The sequence below is a fragment of the Cyanistes caeruleus genome, chromosome 17 (genome assembly GCF_971803275.1).
Source record: "Cyanistes caeruleus chromosome 17, bCyaCae1.hap1.1, whole genome shotgun sequence".
NCBI classification, from domain to species: domain Eukaryota; kingdom Metazoa; phylum Chordata; class Aves; order Passeriformes; family Paridae; genus Cyanistes; species Cyanistes caeruleus.
Genome location: NC_141717.1, coordinates 12390941 through 12408246, shown reverse-complemented (window position 1 = coordinate 12408246; position 17306 = coordinate 12390941). Strand labels below are relative to the sequence as shown.

General features: G+C 50.8%; 1 protein-coding gene and 1 long non-coding RNA gene across 2 annotated transcripts; both read left to right on the top strand.

The window, feature by feature from the left end:
• The first annotated feature begins 6072 nt into the window (after positions 1–6072).
• Positions 6073–11302, top strand: LOC147650063 (uncharacterized). The gene is made up of 2 exons (XR_015277302.1): positions 6073–9165; positions 9279–11302. It is a non-coding gene; the product is annotated as an uncharacterized LOC147650063 (long non-coding RNA).
• A 2721-nt stretch (positions 11303–14023) lies between these two features.
• On the top strand, positions 14024–16821 carry GRIFIN (galectin-related inter-fiber protein). Its single transcript, XM_023936361.2, has 4 exons — positions 14024–14035; positions 15441–15520; positions 15612–15774; positions 16660–16821. The coding sequence occupies exons 1-4, from the start codon at positions 14024–14026 to the stop codon at positions 16819–16821; spliced, it is 417 nt and encodes a 138-aa protein (XP_023792129.2).
• The last annotated feature ends 485 nt before the right edge of the window (positions 16822–17306 follow it).

The window sequence follows — 17306 nt, the reverse complement described above, 5'->3', positions numbered from 1 at the left end:
GCCATCAGTAAGTTACCTGTTCTCCACTTAACACCTGCATGAGAGAGAACCTTTCCCTCAGCCCAGCTTTGATCAACCCTGCAAACACTTGGTGGGAAAAGAGTATTTTGCCCTCTCCAAGGATCCAGCCAAGGATTTTATTTGCTTTCATCATCCTGGCCATGATTAATGCTGCAAGGGCTGTTGGTATTTCCTCCATGCTTCTCAATAGCCCTTTGCAAAGGGCTGGCACTAGGAGAGGCTGAAAGACCTCCTGAGCTAAAAAGCACATGTCTCTACATCATGTTCTCTGGGGCCAGGTTCCCAAGCTGGGACTGCAGCAGATGTAAGTCTCTGGGTCACAGATGTTGATGAAACATCCTTCTCCTGAGCTGTCCTGGCCCCCCACTCTGCCTGTCTTGAAGCATCCGGACCTTTCAGCCCATCCCTCTTCCCAAAGAGGTATGAAAGCTCCCAGGACCAATTTACCCCATGTGGGCAGCAGGGAAAGCATTTAAGGTTTGGAGGTGTATCAGGGCCACTGCAAGCAGCAGAGAAAAAATAAACAACACAGGATCTCTCAGCAAACCAGCAGGCCTGGGAAGAGAAGGCACAAGAGCCCAGTGCTGGGCGGGTTTGTTCAGCTCTGAGCATCATTTTCTCGTATCAGACACAGGTACAGCTCCATGCTGGATACATAAACCCATCCAAAACCTGCACCTCAGCTGCCACACTTCCTAACTCATTTTTCTCCAAACCTGTCCTACCACCCAGTCAGTGGGTGACAGGCTTTGCCACTCCCTCAGCCAAGAAATGCCTCCCAGTTTGGGTCAGAGCTGCCTTTCTCCTCACCCCACTCACCTGATTGCTTCCCACTTCTCACCAAGAGGCTCAAACCACCTGCAGAGATGCTCTGGATGTGAAGGGGCATTTACAACACTAATGACTTCTGCAAAACTCTGCTCTTTGCATCATCTGTACCAAAATCCCGGTGGGAACCTTGTCCCTTCATCCCACACGCCTCAGTTCCCCATCCATGCTTGGGAATGCTTTTCCCAGGGGAACGGGAAGAACCTTTGTGGACTTTGCCTTCCCCCCCCGGTGCTCTGGTGTTTCATTTTCACTTGACTCCCCTCTGTCCCCCGGTTTGGATAGAGCTGTGTCCATCCCTTTCCTGCTGAGCTGATGAAAGAGCCCCCTGCTCCCCCGTCACCCTCTGATGCTCCATCACAGTGAGCCCCTGTTTTGCAGAACCAGGAATTCGAGTGACTGCTGATGTTTTCAGGCTCATCTAACGACTTCCAGAGCCTTAATTTAATTTAATTACCATCCCCTTCTTATCTTAGTCATCCTGCCTGTGTTTATAAACAAAACACTGCCTCCCTGCCCCACGGCTGCAACCTGAGCGCGGCACCTCCCATCTGCACAACCCATTACATTCCTCTCCTGGACCATCTGCCAGATGTCCGTGAGGAAGCCCGTGCAAGCCGCGACTGGAAAAGTCGGCTGGGAGAAGACGCTGCATTAACCACTCAGCTTTCATCCTCCGGCCCAGATTTCCCCGGAACGCCTCCTTTGCTCCATGCCCGGGGTGAGGTATTTGGGTTGAGGTTACCCGGCCCATTCCCGGCTCTCCTGCTGGCGGTGGTGGTTCCTTCCCTCTGCTGCCAGCTCAGCCTCAGCCCTTCAGTCGCGATGCATATTCCAAGCAGACGGCTTGGCTGGTTGATTCTGGGGGAAAACCGGGATGCTGTGACCAGCCAGGGTGGTGTCTGTGAATGCAAATATTCAGCAGAGAACACACAATCCCAGGGGTCCTGCCAGTGCCAGCAAGCGAGGCGCCGTGGCCGGAGCCGTCACTGTGGTGACACAGTTCCAAAATGAGCCCACAGGTGGAGGAACAGTCACTCCCTGCTCAAACCCACCGCTCCTGGGAATGCTGGGGGTCCCTGCCACCCAGTTTGAGCATCTTTTTCCTGCACTATGGATGTAGGGAATGTGAGTGATGCTGGGGTTCAGCGGGATGAGCGATGGTGCAGCTGACTCCATCCCTGCCCTGTGAACTTCAAGGCCCTGTTTTTGAGGTTCTCCCTGTTCCCTCTAAAGGATGTCTATCCTCAAAATATGTCTCTTCTCCTCCAGGGAATCCTGATAATCTCAGCCACAGCTGAAGAAAGAGCTGGAAGTTTTCCAGTAGAGCTGTTGTTTGGTGTCTCTCATGACGTTGATTTTCAGTCCTTCTAGAGCCCAGATTCCTTTGATTTTCAGTTCTTCAAGAGCCCAGATTCTTGCCAGTCTGGACAAACATTGCTGAGATAACCCAACTGTTATAAAGGTGAGGTGAGTGCCTGCTAACCAAAGAGACTCTCGTAAACATTGGAACAAGGGACTTGGCTCGAATCAGGCGTAAAAACAAACTTTGGCTTTGACTTCAAAAGCCTCAGAGTTTAAAAAGCAGTTATGATGCAACCTCCTTTGTATGTGAGCAGGGATGGCAGTGCTGGGTTCTGCAGGAGGGTGGGATGGGCTGGCTGGCCCAGGGGGGCATTTGCAGGAAGCGCTGCAAGCCCAGTGTGATTCAGAGGCAGCAGGAACAGGGGAAAGGGCAGCCCAGTGTTTGCCTTCTGCCTCCTCCAGCATTAATGAACCTTCTGAAGGGATGGAGGTATGGGGGAGGAAAGAAAACACCTTGCTCTGTTTTCTCTCTTTACTGCAATACTCGAGCTGCTCCCAGAAATTTCCTCTGTGGAACCCTGGCTGGATGCAGCGTGGCAGAAGTGCAGGGCATTTGCTCTGATGAGATGTGTCATGTGGGATGAGACACCAGCTTAAAGCCCCGTGCTGGGAAGAGGAATCAACCAAAATGTAAAAATCAGCCCTTTCCCTATCACTTGGACCCCTGGCAGATTTACACCCACAGGGCAGGCTCTGTGTCTGGCCACAGTTTGTATCTGTTGGCCCAGCATATTTGAAATAATTGGTCCCTTCTTGCAGAGACAGCAGCAGTAACTTTGGGCAGCTTTGTTTTTGTGACCTGCTGTCCTCACAGCACATCCCAGGTCCCAGAAGTCCCTAATTCATTTATTTCCATGGTGGTGGGTCCAAGACAGTCACACATCCCTGGGATCAAGGGAAGCCAACAGCACAGCCACAGCCAGTGCCTGACAATATCTCTCCTGAAAATGTTTGTTTATGCTCTGCAATTCAGCCTGCAGCCAGAGGAATGTCCTAGTGTCTGCCATCTCAGAAATAGAAGACATTCTGGAAAGGTTCTGGTGTGTTTGGTTGGGTATGAGCAAGCTGAAGTTTATAAGAAGGTAATTCTTCTGTTAGACAGATGGATAAATCAGGAAGACCAGGCTCCCTGGCAGTGCTGTGGGGCTTTCTGTGCTGGAGGTCAGGTCACAGCATGGATTTAGGGGAAGATTGGTTCAACTCATTGCAAACAAATCCTTTCCCAAGAACTGCAGCCTCCACATCACCCTGTGTGCTTGGAAGGACCACCATCCCCATGAGCAGGGGCAGGTTAAACCTCATGGAAGAGAACTGAGTGGAGAGAGCCCCCACTCCCCTGCAGCACCCAGGGCACAGCCACTCCTGCAGGGAGCAGACACATGGCACCACAAACAGCCTGAAGAGACCACACACAACCATTTTCATGTCTGACATTGCATTCCCTGCATGTTCACTGGGGTAAAAGAGATCAGAAAACGCTCTAAAATGTGGCCACAGCCTTGTTCTCTGCACAAGAGCAGGGCCAGAGCACTCCTAGAGCTGTTCCCCATGCTGCTCACTGGCAGGAAGGACACAGGTTTTTCCTATTATAGCTTATTCATGGGACTAATAAAGCCTCTTTAATCATTGTTCGTCGCTTGTACACACACGCACACAAAGGCGCACTCGGAGCTGAAGTGCAGAAGGAGTCAGCACCTGGCAAAGTCATTACTGGCCAGTTTAATTTATTTCTAATCTGATGCTAAGGAAGAGAAAAAGTTAAATGCAAACTGCTGCCGGGAGAAGAACTTGGCCAAGCTGGAGGGAAAGCTGTGATGGAGGTGTGTGGAGTGGAGAGGGAAACTGAGGCAGAGGAGGGTGCAAATAGCTCTATACCTGGTGAGATGGCCCAGTGGGGTGCAGTGGGGAGCCCTCACTGTTCTGGGGCTCTGAGGGGTTCCTGAGGTGTGTTATAGGGCTGAGGTGTGGACAGGGTACTGCATTCCTGTGGCTGCTTCCTCTTGCCACAGGATGGAAACAAATATTTCAATGAAACTCAATTCCTTGGTACAAACTGCAGCTGCCCTGGAGCTCTCTGACAAGGACCTTCCCAGCTATGCTTGAACTGGACTTGAAACTGCCTGGGTTTTACTTAAAACTTGTGTGCAGACTACTGAGTTTAGAAGAAGTTGGAGCTGACTAGGCCCCATCTCCTCAGGCTCCCCACCCCTTTATTTAGTCATCCATCAATAAGTCTGGCTGCAATAAAACCTTATCAACCCATAAAACTCACTCTCCTGAGCACATATTGTGGCGGCAGGGCTGTGATAAGGGGTTCAAACACAGGAAACCGCAGAGGGAGCTCAACAGCAAAGGCACTTGAGGGAGGTCCTACATAAACAATGTCCTGCTTGTGCACTAAGCAAGGGACAGGGCCCATCCCTGTGGCAGCATTCCATGTGTGTCTGTGGGCCTGATGGAGATGGGCCAGGATCTCGTGGTGCTGTGCCAGGCACGATATCCCATGGGTCACCACCCCTTTTTGGGCTTTGGGTCCCACAAAAATCCCATCCAGGTGTGCCAGGACAAGTGCAGCTGGTGGTGACGGCAGCTGCTGAGCCTGGGGTGAGCAGTGAGGTTACCTGAGGGAATCACATCAGGCAGAGTTCAGTGAAACCTTTACTCTTCCCTTTTTTTTGGTGTTTTTTGGTGGTTTTTTTGGGTTTTTTGGGTTTTTTTTTTCTTCTGGAATAACACATAAAGTTCAGCAAATATTATTCAAATATTTGTGAAGTCAAGGCTGGTATCCTCGTGTCTGACAGCAGCTTCCTTGTGTCCTTTTCTCTGAGCTCGGAAAGATCAACCCATCTGAAAGGAAAATACCTCAGTGACATGTTTACTTTTTTCACAGCTTGTTTTCTTGCCTGGATAGGAAAGCCTGAGGCCATCAGTGTTTAAATCTGGGTTTAAAACCCGCCAGCCTATTGTGAGCTGACAGGTGGAGGCAGAGCTGTGGCATGCAAGAATCCCTCACCCCGAGCTCCCAAATATTCTCTGCAGAAGTTAAAAGATTTCATGGCAGTTAGTGCAGGGGGATGGGGTGTTCCAGTCTCCATTTAAATTTTTCAGATGACCTCAGTGTTCATTCCAGCCCAAAGTTATATCCTTCTGTATTCATTCATTTGATCTTATCCCAGTTTTCCTGTTGGCCCAGGAAACCCTCTTCCCTCTCAATCCTGATATTTAGGGATATCATCATCCATCAGCCAAAACTTTTCAATACATTGTGCTAAAATAAATAACAAAAAATAATACAAAATAAACTGAACTTCTCCACCCTGTCTGCACAAGCAACATTTCCAGGCCCTGAATCACTTCTGGGGCACTTTTCCTGGACACTCCCAATGTGCCACCCTCCTCTTGGCAAGGGGACACCAGAGCTGGGGACATCTCCCTCCCTGCTCTCACCCCATTGTCACAGGCACAGGAAATGCACCCTCCATCCTCAGCCCACCACAGCCAAGGACAACAGTAGCCCCCACAGCTGATGGGGCACAGCCAGAGTTACTGCAGGTCTTTGGAATCACAAATCTGGCCCTGGGAGCCTGGATTACCCCTGAGGGACCACAGCAACGTTTTTAGAGGTTGTCCTACTAAAATAAAGCTAAAGGTCATGGTTCTGCCATGGCTTTCACATATTTTCCTTTCCAATAAGGAGGTTGTTCCATCCTATAAATCACACCTTTCCTTTTCCTAGAATCTCCTTGTGGTTGTACTAAAAAAGACCATTCTGGCTTGCACCAAGCTGAGTGATCTGGCTTATTTTTTAGCAGCTGTCTAAAAATGTCACCAGAAGAATTTTATTTTTTCACTTAACAGGTAAAACTAGGGAGGCTCAAGAACCAATCACTTTGCAACCCCACTGTGAACCCCACACACTTCCCCAGGACAGCTTCACCTCCCAGCCCCACTTGTCCTCCCATCAGGTGAGCTGTGATGGCTTTGCATTGTTAGAATTTATCAATTTATCTGAGCAGCACACTCCACTCCAGCTCTATTTGTACCACGGCCTGACGCCAAGTCAAACCACACAACCAAGGCTGTGGCATTGACAAGATCCTCTTTATCAGTCCAAATCCTAGCCCTGTAGAGATGAAGATGTTAGCAGAGGTCTATTTTCATCATTTTCTGGGATTGGCATCAGTTACACCCCTCTTTTAATTAACAACATGTTGCTTTGTATTCAAAGCCATCTCAGTATTTCAGCAGTGATGGATGCCAAGCTGGCAGCCTCCAAATAACCCAAGGGGCCTCATTGCCCTTTGCAAAATCCTGGCTTCTTTCTGGAGCTCCTCCCACAGCCCGAATTGAGGAGCAGGGTTTGGGTCTGGGACACCAAGACACCCATCATGCTGCCCTTCAGAGCACATCCCTGTCATGGGGTGGGCACTGCTGGTTCCTCCCCTGGGGAGCAGGACCAGAGGCAGTGATGCTGTGGAGAGGGTCTCACTGTTCTTTGCCAGCTGTTTTCCTTTGTGAGTGGGGTGAGGATTTGAACTCAGCCCGTCCCAAAGCTCCCAAGCATTAATCTAACAGGGTGCCTCCGTTTCCATGACCCTATTTCCACCCTCAGCGTTACACTCCACTCCAGCTCCATGAGCTGTTCCAGATGTTTTGGAAAACCCCTTGCAGTTTGGTAAAAGCTCCAGAAAACAAGATAATTTCTCCCATCAGGCAGATCTAAAGGAGGAGGAGGAGTAGCAGCAGAGGATGTGAGGAGCAGAGTCATGGTCGGATAACATCTCCCCAGGCTATGATCCACATCAACTACAAAACAGGATTGATGAAGTGCTGAGGCAGGTCAGAGCTACCACAGATCTCTCTTGAAGATGGAGGCCAAACCCCTGCAGTCCTTGTCCTTTTCCATCAGTGGGAGTTTTGCCCCTGGCTGCAGCAAATGGCATTTCCCTCTGAGCCTGCTCCAGAGCCCTGAGTGCTTGGAAACCCACCATCAGCCATGGCAGGAGCAGGGAAGATGGATACAGCACATTCTGGAGCTGCAGCTCTGTCCTCAGCTCCTGAGCGTGCCTTGGCTTCTCCTGAGCTGCTACTGAGATGCAGATGGGATTCAACCCCAATTCCCAGAGCTGCTCTGTGAGCAGAAAAACTGTAGCCAAAGCGTGGGTGGGTCTGGGTGGAGCCTTCTGTGGATTAAACCCCTTGCTGGACCCCTCCATCTCCCCACACTGTGCTCTTCCTGCCAGTTTGTGTCCCTTCCTCTTGCTGAAACCTTGCACTAACAAATGTTTCATTCATAAAGCATCCCTTCACCTCCCATGCTGAAATTCTCACGCTCTACTTGGTTCTATCCATAACTATATAGAATCAAATTATGTACAAACCCAGCACCAGAAATAGAGAGGGACTAAATCAACAGCTTGGATTCAGCCTCCACCCAAGCCAGGAGTTGCTGGAAGCTGGACCTGCCTCCAGACTTTGTGGCTGGAGCCCATCTGCAAGTCTAAAAGCCAAAATGAAAATAGAGAAGAAACCAAATGATATGGCATCTCCTCGTCTTGACCACAGGCTCCCTGGGGCAGGGGCTGTCTGTTTGTTTGTCTCAAGAAGAACAATTTCACTGTCTGTGAACGAGGAGCTGGAGCAGGGTCAGGGATCCTTGCTGCGGGAAGGGGCAGAGAGGAGCAGAGCTGATGAGGGGGAGGTGGGCTTGCTGCTCCTCCAGCTCCAGAGGAGCTGGCAGCAGGATGGGCAGCAGGAGACTCGGCTATAGGGAAGGCCATGATTCCCCTTCCCCTTCTTCATTCCTCAGCATTACTGTGAGCCTCAAAATCTCCAAAAAAACGTTGGTACCATTGGTTACCACCTCCTTGGCTCCCTCCTGGCTTTGGGGTGTGACAGCAAGGCAGCTGCTCCTGGACAGCAGCTGAGGAAGAGGATGGAGGGGAGCCAGGCAAAGGAGAGAGATGAGCAGGTCAGGGCTGGTGGGGCCTCCGGTCCTTTCCAGCTGAAACAGTCCCACCCTCACTGAGCTGCCACTCAGCAACTTGAATGTGTGCCTCTCCTTTCTCTCACTTTGAGCTATCCTGGTCACATCAGGAAACAAATGCATTTGGTTCCCTAAATGGGACAAGGTTTTTTTGTCATCGTTGTCATTTTTCTAGTTTCAGTCTTTGTTAGCAGCCCTTCCTCTTCCTCCCTGCTCTCTGAAATAGCAAAAAGCTGCATCCTCCTCCCCAGCTGCCTCTTGAAGGCTGCTGCAGCACCCAGCACCTCTCCTCAGCCACCAGCAGCAGAGCCCACGTGGAGGGGACCAGCACTCCAAGCTCAAGGGTTTGACTGGGTGGCCTGAAGCAGATGTGGGGTCCTGCTGCTACTGGTACCTTTGGATGTGTACCAGGCCCTGCCAGGCTGAAAATGTCCTTCCTACCCCCCACCCCGTGTCATCCCACCTGCTCCCAGAGCCTGGGATGGGGAGTGGACCTCACATCCCTTCTTCTACTGTCACTGTCCCTCTGATGCAGCAGGGCAGATGACAAGCTGCTGCTTCAGTGCAACAGGACCAAGAGAAGGAAGCAGTGGTGGTGCAAGGAGTGGGTCAGATACTCAGAGGTGGAGGAAAGACATGCTCTGGCTCCCAGAGCTGCAAGTCTCTCAGTCCATAAACTCTTTTCATTGACCAAACACAGCCCCAACAAACGCCTCCAAACCTCCTCTAGGCTCCCTGGTGGTCTCCTTGGGGTGGAGTTCCCACTTCTATCAGCAGCTCCAGGAGCCCGGCATGATGCCATCTATTGTGTCCCAGCTCTGGCCACCAGTGTTCTGCCTGGAGGAAAAACTGCTCATCCTGGTTGGAGGCAGCACCATCTCTGCCACCCTGATGGACAGTGGCTCCTGGACAGAGCTCCCCAGGCTGGCTGTGCTGGCTCTGGCCTTGGCACATCTTCCTCCCGGGTAAGCATTATTTGCACTTCTCTGTGCCTGGGAAAGGGCTGGGCTGAGCAATGGGAGGGAGGAGGCTGAAATGTTTGTGATACTGATGGTCTTGGTTTTGTTTTTATTTTTAGAGTTCTTCTCTTCTCTCCTCCTTTGGTGCCAGTCACCATCTGACCCCATACTGAACCTTCTCTAGGACCCAGCCTGTGGGACAACTGTTTTCAGGTGAGATGAGGATATCAAACAAGGACATGGAAAAGTTTTTATGAAGTCAGAACCTGACTATGACTCCATGTTAATAAATCTCAATAGAAAATGGTGAGAAAGCAGGACTACACAAATTCCGATGTTCTCCAGAGCCGAACGGTCCTCATGAAACCTGCCAATAGCCAGAAGGGCTGCAGCACACAGGAGACAACCATGACTGGCTGCTCCCTGAACCTCAGAGCATCCCCAAAACCTCACAGGTTGCCTCCCTCCCTCTTTCCACTGCTCCAGGCTTCCCTCTCCTCTGCATCTTCTCCAAACCCACCTGCGGGCACACGGCTGCGGCTCCAGCCCACGCGCTGCTGCCCGGGGCAGGAGCACAGGCTTTGATTCGTGGAGCGTGGCCCGCCTGTGCTGTGCTCAGGCCTGTTGCCACGTGGGCTACCTGGCCAAGGGGCTGGCACGGAGCTGGCTGGGGGAGCATCAGCAGGAAATGGTCGTGCTGTTACCTGTGTGCACAGCCGAGCGCAGGAGCGGAGCACACGGCCAAGCTGCAGCCCCTCCGGTGATGTGCCTCGTCCTCCCCCTCTGCTTTGGGGCAGTAAATCATTCAACATGGAATAAGAGCTGCTCAAACTGAGGAAGAATGGCTCCCAGAGACAAACCTTACCTGGGAAGCCACCGGGAAGCACTTCTTTATTGGCAAGAGTTAGCAATGGGGGATGAAGGGGGATTTGACAAGTCTGACACTGCTCCTCAGGAGCCAGGGGACTCGACATAAAAGTGAGCAGAGAGTTTATACATAACCTCCCTTCCCCTGAGGATCTGTCATTGCTGAAGCTCTGAGCCAGAGACCACCACGGAGGGACAAGCAGTACACCCACAAGCCAGCTCTGAGGAGCACGACAGGGCCAAGTGCCAGCTCTCCTCCTTCTCCATCAATCACCAGGAAGAAGGAGACAGATGTCTCCCCAAGGAGTTTGGAAGGAACAGGATAAATCAGGTCCCTGCATATACAACAGGGCAATTATTTACGGATCATCAAATATTGGCTCTAAAAACCCCAGGCATTAAACAGCAGCTTGTGCCAGGGTGTGTGTTTACCTTCTGCCTGCACCTCACAGAGCAGGAGAGATGGGTGACGATCAGCACCAGCCATGCCCCAAACCCATCACTCCTTTCCAGCTGGTCAGGGCAAAGGGACCTACTCTGACATGGTTTTACCACCTTCTCCCTGGGGAATTGAGCAGGAAAGGACAGTCCTGGCTCACCAAGCATGGCAGGATAACAGTGCAGCAGGTATGGGTACGGACCCGCTGGGATGTGCTGGCTGCAGGGATGTTGTGTCAGAGCACATGAAGCTGCCCCAAGCCAAAGAAGGAGGGGTAGGTACAACCTGATCTCAGCCACTCTCTGCCTCAAGGCTTTCACCTCTGGAAGACCCTGGTTCAGTTTCTGGCTGAGCTTGGCCATCCCCTGACAGGAGCAGCAGCAAGGTGGCAGCAGGCAACGCCTTGTGTGATGCCCTTATAAGAGCAAACTCGAGCTCCTGATCATAAACTAAACCCTCCTCTTTCATTTACTCATCTGGCCTGGTGGTTCTGAGACTGATAATGCTGGTTTCCTTTTAAGCAGAGGCCAGTCATAAATAAAATAAACCAGGCATGCTTTGTGTTTCCATTCCCTTGCCTTTCATCCCTGCTCCTCAAAGCCGCGGAAGGGAAGTCCTGAGCAGGGAGCAGCAGCCGGGGACAGCAGCGGCTCCAGGCTTGGCCTCAGTTGCACTTGTGTGGATTCATGGCCCTGTCGAGGGGTGGGATCACCTCCCCCTTTCCACCAGAGTGGGAAAGAGCAATGAGAGGCAGTGACCTCACTTGCAATGGGTTGCATTCACATCACTGTCCAGGACAGAACCAGGCTCCTTTCCTTACCATCCGCAAGAATAAAAGCAGAATTCCATACCCAGCAGCTACCCTGACAGCTGCTGGGGGAAAGAACATGCCCTTCCCTTCCCCAGCACCAGTGCCTAACTGGGAGGATGATGGGATGTGCTAACAGGAGCCCAAAGGATGGAAAATTTGACAAACACATCGTTCCCAGAAGCTGCCAGCGCCGAGGCCGCTCTCGTTAGCGGGGCTGACACCGCAGTGAGGGGCAGGAGGCTCAGCTGGCCCAGCAGCGTGTGCCAGGGTGTCAGCTTCCCCTGTTTCTCTTGCCACCTTACAGGGTGTGATGTTTTCCTTCGGTGCTCTCTGATGAGCTGCCTCGGGATGCTTGGGCTGAGCAGCTGCACGGGGCTGCTGCCAGAGAGCCTGGAGTTTCCTTACAGCAGGGATGAGAGCTGCAGGCTGCAGCACTGACCCCTGTCCCAGAGCAGCAGCAGGTGTTGCATCAGACTCTTCCAGAGTTAGAGGAGAGTTAGAGTTAGAATCATGTGTGAATTTTGTTATGATTTATCTCAGGGATTTGCCTGCACTCTCCAGCCCTCTCCTGGCCGGTTCCAGAAAGCACAGCAGCGTGAGATTGCAGAAATAGAGATACCACAGTCTGTGGCACCAAAGTTTAACTCACAAAGATTTTGTGGTTATTTTCTCTCCCATACTAAGCCTGGAAGTGCATTCACACCATCCAGCCCTGGCATAGCACAGACACAGCCAGTCCCTTGTAGACAGCAGTGCTGGAGAGAGATCCCCAGATCTCATCCAGAGTTTATGACAGAGCCATGGATCTGGGGGAAAGGGAATGGGGGAGAGCCAACAAAGCAACATCCCAAACCCTTCCTGGGGTAACACATTCCTAAAGCAGCATGGCTGGAGCACAGGGCTGACCCCTGTTTGCACGGGGGAGTTTTAGGAATTCCCTCAAGAAGATGAAATGGCTGCAGAGGAAGTATAAATACTGCCAGGCAGCAGATAAGAATGTCAGGAGAAGCCGTGGAGAGAGGTGTGCACTGGGGAAATCACAGCCCCTGATTTGGTCTGATGGGAAAAGTCTCTCTCTGGATTTGGGATGACCCAGACTCACCCTTTGAGAAGGAGCTGAGCCTGCCTGAACACAACCTGCTCTGCCCAAGCCTTACCCCCATCCACTGATGCCATTAAAATAATTATTTTAAACTTGACTTGACACTTTAGCTTGCAGACCCCTTCTTTCCTACACACAGGACAGCAGTTCTGCCTGGTGCTGCCCACCATCACTGTCAGTATCTCAATATCAGCCCTTTCTTTCTGCAGTCCCTTGCAGACAGCAGAAATGAGCAGAGAGTTATGATTTGGGGGCTGAAAGCACAATATTGGGTTCAGGCCATAAGAAGGGGAAAGATGCAGCTCGACAGATTGGAGGCACCAATGTCCATCCTCCTTCAGCAGCCCAAGCAGTGGCAGGAGGGATGTCCTGTCCCTGTCCTTCCAACAGCACCTCGGTGCCTCTGCCGCTGGCTCAGGGCTCCCTTGCACGTCCCAATGCTGCCATCTGTAGCACAGAGCTCTGCTCCTGCTCCCCAGCACAGCTCCTGCAGAGCCGGGGACAGAGAGACCAGACCAGGACACAGCTCAGCTCCACAAGGCTTGGCTTTCTGAGAGTCCAAATGGGCAAATCCTGGCCTGGGACTCAGCCTTTTCAGTCCCAAGAGACGCTGTTGGCTTCTGTGCCTGCTGAATTGCATTCTTAGTTGTCTGCCTAGGGCACCAGAGCATGGAATAGCAGTTATCATTCTGCTTATCTGCCAGAGATAAAAACAATATTAAATAATACCAGCACTGTGGCCTATACATTAAGGGGATTTTTTTCCATGAAAGCCATGGATTCCTGTAGGACCAGCCATGGACCATCACAGCCTCCCATGCAGACAGGGATGGGGACAGTGCTTACCGTTTTTAGGACATTTACACTGAGGAAAGGAGGGGGATGCACAACCACCCCTCCCTTCCCTAGCTTAGTTTCACAGCAGCACATGCTGCCTGCCAGTGTGAAAAACACCTCATCACTGAAATTCATTTCAACACTGCTCATTTCGTGGTGCATTTCCGTGTCAGGAAATATTGGACAAAGCCTCACTCACCCTGCTCCCAAATCCCTGCATTGTCCCCAGCAGGGAAGGGAAATGCTGGACTGGGGCATGCTGAGCTCAGCATCCCCAGCCTCACCCGCCCCGGGGCACCACGAGGGGGAAAAGCGACTGTGACAAAGCTGCCATCAGCTCATTTCAGGCCAGGCTGTGACTCACAAAGAGAGAAACAAGATAACATGGAGGAAAAGCAATCTGCCATGGTCAGGGTGAAGCCGAGTCCCTGTTGGAGGCACCATTTCTCCTCTGCCACCTCCCTTTGCTCTGGACCTTGGGGTGGATGTGACTCCTGGTATCTCCCTCATCTTTGGGAGCTCCCATCTTCCCTTCACACCTTAACCACATGTGACCCCTCTGGATCCCAGGGCTCCATGGTGTCAGAGCCCAGGACGGCGGGGCTGGATTGGTCCCACACGCCTGACCGGGCTGACCCTGCAGGGCTCAGCGGGATTTGCTGCTCCCCATCCATCCCAGCCATGCCCAGCGGCTCTGACAGGACACCTCAGCCCACTGGTGATGCCAATCCCTGCACACGTGGGCTCCTGGCCTGGCTATAAAACCCCTCTGTGCTGCAGCCAGGCTGGGCTGCGGGGCTGGCGAGCCATGGCACTGCGGGTAAGCGCTGGGGACAGATGTGGCACTGCCCGGGCTGGGGGTGACAGCACGGCCCTGGCAGAGGGGACAGGAAGGAGGAAGAGAAGGGCCAGACAGGTGGAAATCCTGAATAAAACAGGGGTGCTGTTTACAGTGCTGCCACTCTATGTCAATCTGGTCCAGGGTACTGCAAAGCTGAGTTTCACAGTGCTCAGTAAAGGGATACAGGACAGATTTTGTTATACCAGGGCTGGACTGGGGTGGTGCTGCCCTAATGGCAGCAATTGTCACTTGGAGGGCTTTAGCTGAGAGCTGTGTGCTGCCCTCCATCCAGCAGCAAAGAGGGAGCAGCTCTCTCCAGAGTGTGTCCTGCTGGGGCTGGTGTAATGATCACAAACTCACGGTCAAGGCAAGGGGAACCTGGGTGCTGCCATCACCACCTGCTCTTTGAATCCAGAACTCACTGTCTGTGCCTCACAGGGCTGAACACTGGTCACAGCCTTTCTGTGGCCATGTGGGGTCCCAGAGCTGCCCTCCTGAAGCAGCCAGGCAGGAGGGTATGAGGTTGGTCATCGCTAACTCCTGCCCAAATGTCTCATCTGCTGCCCAAAAACTGCATATCCCAAAAAAGCATTGGAAATAGGAACTCATGACAGAGAAAGAAACAGGGGAGTTGAAGTCCTGACCTGTAGGAAAGGACAAACAGCCACAGAGCTGCCAAGGCTGGGGAAATTTTCCTAATGGGAATAGGTTTGTGAGAGGGGATGCTCAGAAATGCAAGATCATTAGAGTGCTGAAGGAAGAAAAAAATAAAAAAAATTAAAAAATGGGGTGAAATGGCAAGAACTTATTAAAATGAGTTATTTAATAAAACTATGAATTATTCAAAAAGAAACATTTTCCAGCTCATTTTATGCGAGTTTAACCGTGTTGATGGGGAGAGCACGTGGAACAGGGATCAGGCAGGAACTGGTGGGAAGAATCAGCCGTGTAAAGCTGGATGAGCTCAGACTGGATGTCACTTTACACCTGTTCCTCTGCTTCAAAGCATCACATGAAGTTTTCTGCTTCAGATTTTGTATTGCTCAGGTGCAGAGAGAAGCAGAATATCTTTGTGTCCTGACAACAATGAAGGCATTCAAATTCTTCTTTAATTTTTTGCTCTTGGATCCCGCTCAGCTCTTTACAAAAGACCTCAGGGACAGCAAATCCCACCTCATCAACTGGATGTCATAGAGACTTGATTTCTTATCAGTTTAGAGTCCCTAATATTATTTAGGAGTGAGAAAAAGACGGGGATAGAGGGTGTGCCTGTGTGGGAAAGGGAGAGAAGGAGGATGACAGTGAAAACGTGAGAAAGAAATGTAAGGACTGAGTTGGGAAGTTAATTTCTGCCACCTTGCTGTGCCCTCCTCCTCGTCTGCAGTTTGAGGCCCTGCACCCAGAGGGAATCTGTCCTGGATGGAGCATCGTGGTCAAGGGTGAGACCAGCTCCAGTTCAAGCATGTAAGGACATGCTCTGCTCCCAGCTCTCCTGGCTCACAAGGACCTGAGACATCATTCACAGCTCCCCATCCCTTTTCTCTCACTGTCTTAGGTTTGAAATTAATTTGCTCTGTGATCCTGGAGATCAAATCGCTCTCCACTTTAACCCTCACTTCTCCAGCTCCAGAATCGTCTGCAACTCCTTCCTCAACAGCCACTGGGGGCAGGAAGAGGTTCACAACACCTTCCCCTTCAGAGCAAAGGAGCCCTTTCAGGTAACCCTGTGTCACTGTTAGCATTCAGGAACACACAACAACAGAATGATTTTATGAAGGAGCTTTATTAAAGAGCTCTGGGTGTCAGAGGTACACAGACCCAAATCTGACCAGACTTGGTTTTGAGTTGAACATGTTTTTATACTCTATCATTATATAACTTACATATTAATTATTAAACTTATATTGTTTTATTGTATGCATTGGTTTTACCCAAGCATGGATTTCTCATGATCCCCCCTCAAACCCCTAACATAGTTTGTCATGATTCTTTAAACAATAATTATATCTAATCACATCTAACAATTATTTTATTTATCATGTACTGATTACACAGGTGCAGTTTCACATGATATGAGCAAGCATGAGGTCTAACATTTCCCAGGGCTTACTTTTCCCAGGGTTTTCCAAGCCTAACTTTTTTTTCTAACTCCCTGAATTTTCTATGATTTTAAAATCTTTTACTATCATCACCCCCCAGGTCCCCTCAGATGTACCAGGAATAACCCAGACAATATTGGGGTGCTCCCCATTGCCTTTCCTGCCAGCACCATACTCAGCAACATCCCCTCTCTGGCTTTGTCTCCTGTTAGCAATTCTGTTATAACCTGGTGATTTATAACCAGTTCTGGCACAGACATGCAGAGCTCAGATAATCCCTGGACACTGCATTTGTTTTCAATTTAGGCTTTGCATTACCAGAAGATTTTGTTATCATGAAAAGAAAAACTCAGTTATTCCCTCTTTTTGCCCAGAGTGGGAGGGAGCAGTGTGTGTGTGTTGGCTCTGGCAGGAATTTAAGTAGGTGGACAGATCCAGCAGCTCCCTGAGATGACAGAAGCAAGGTCCAGCAAGTCCCCATGAACATAACAGTCTCTCTTTCAGGTTGAAATCTACTCTGACCAGGACTATTTCCACATTTTCATCAATGAAAACAAAGTCCTGCAGTACAAGCATCGGCAGAAGAATCTTTCATCCATCACCAAGCTGCAGATTCTCAATGATATTGACATTTCTTCAGTGGAAATCACCAAACGAGGTCTTTAATAAAGACCAGCCTTGGAACTCTCTCACAGACCATTCCCCCTTAAGCTTCTGATTCAGCCAAGGATCATTTCCTCCCCATTTTCACATGCCACCAGCAGCCAGGGAGACAGCCACGTGTCCTCATAGTGGAAGGGATGGCCATTCCCATCACAGCCAGCCACACTGCTGACCATAGCCCAGCCCATCAAAGACCTTCTGCCCCCACACCTTAGGGTGCACAACAGGCTTTGTAGGTCTGATCATCTTTGCTGCACATCAAAATCTGCCTTGAGTAGTGTGGACACCTGAATGTTACCTTAGAAATTGTGTTTGCCCAAGAGCAGGGTGTGAATGAGCACCAGTCCTCAGCTGGGCACGTGGGGAATGTGGATGTTAGGAGTGGAAAGGGATGCTTCTTTCCAAGAACTGGGGAAGAATTATACCAGATTTGCCAATAAAATCAACCAAGGAAATCCCTGCTGAGACATCCCTCCCTGGGCAGATCA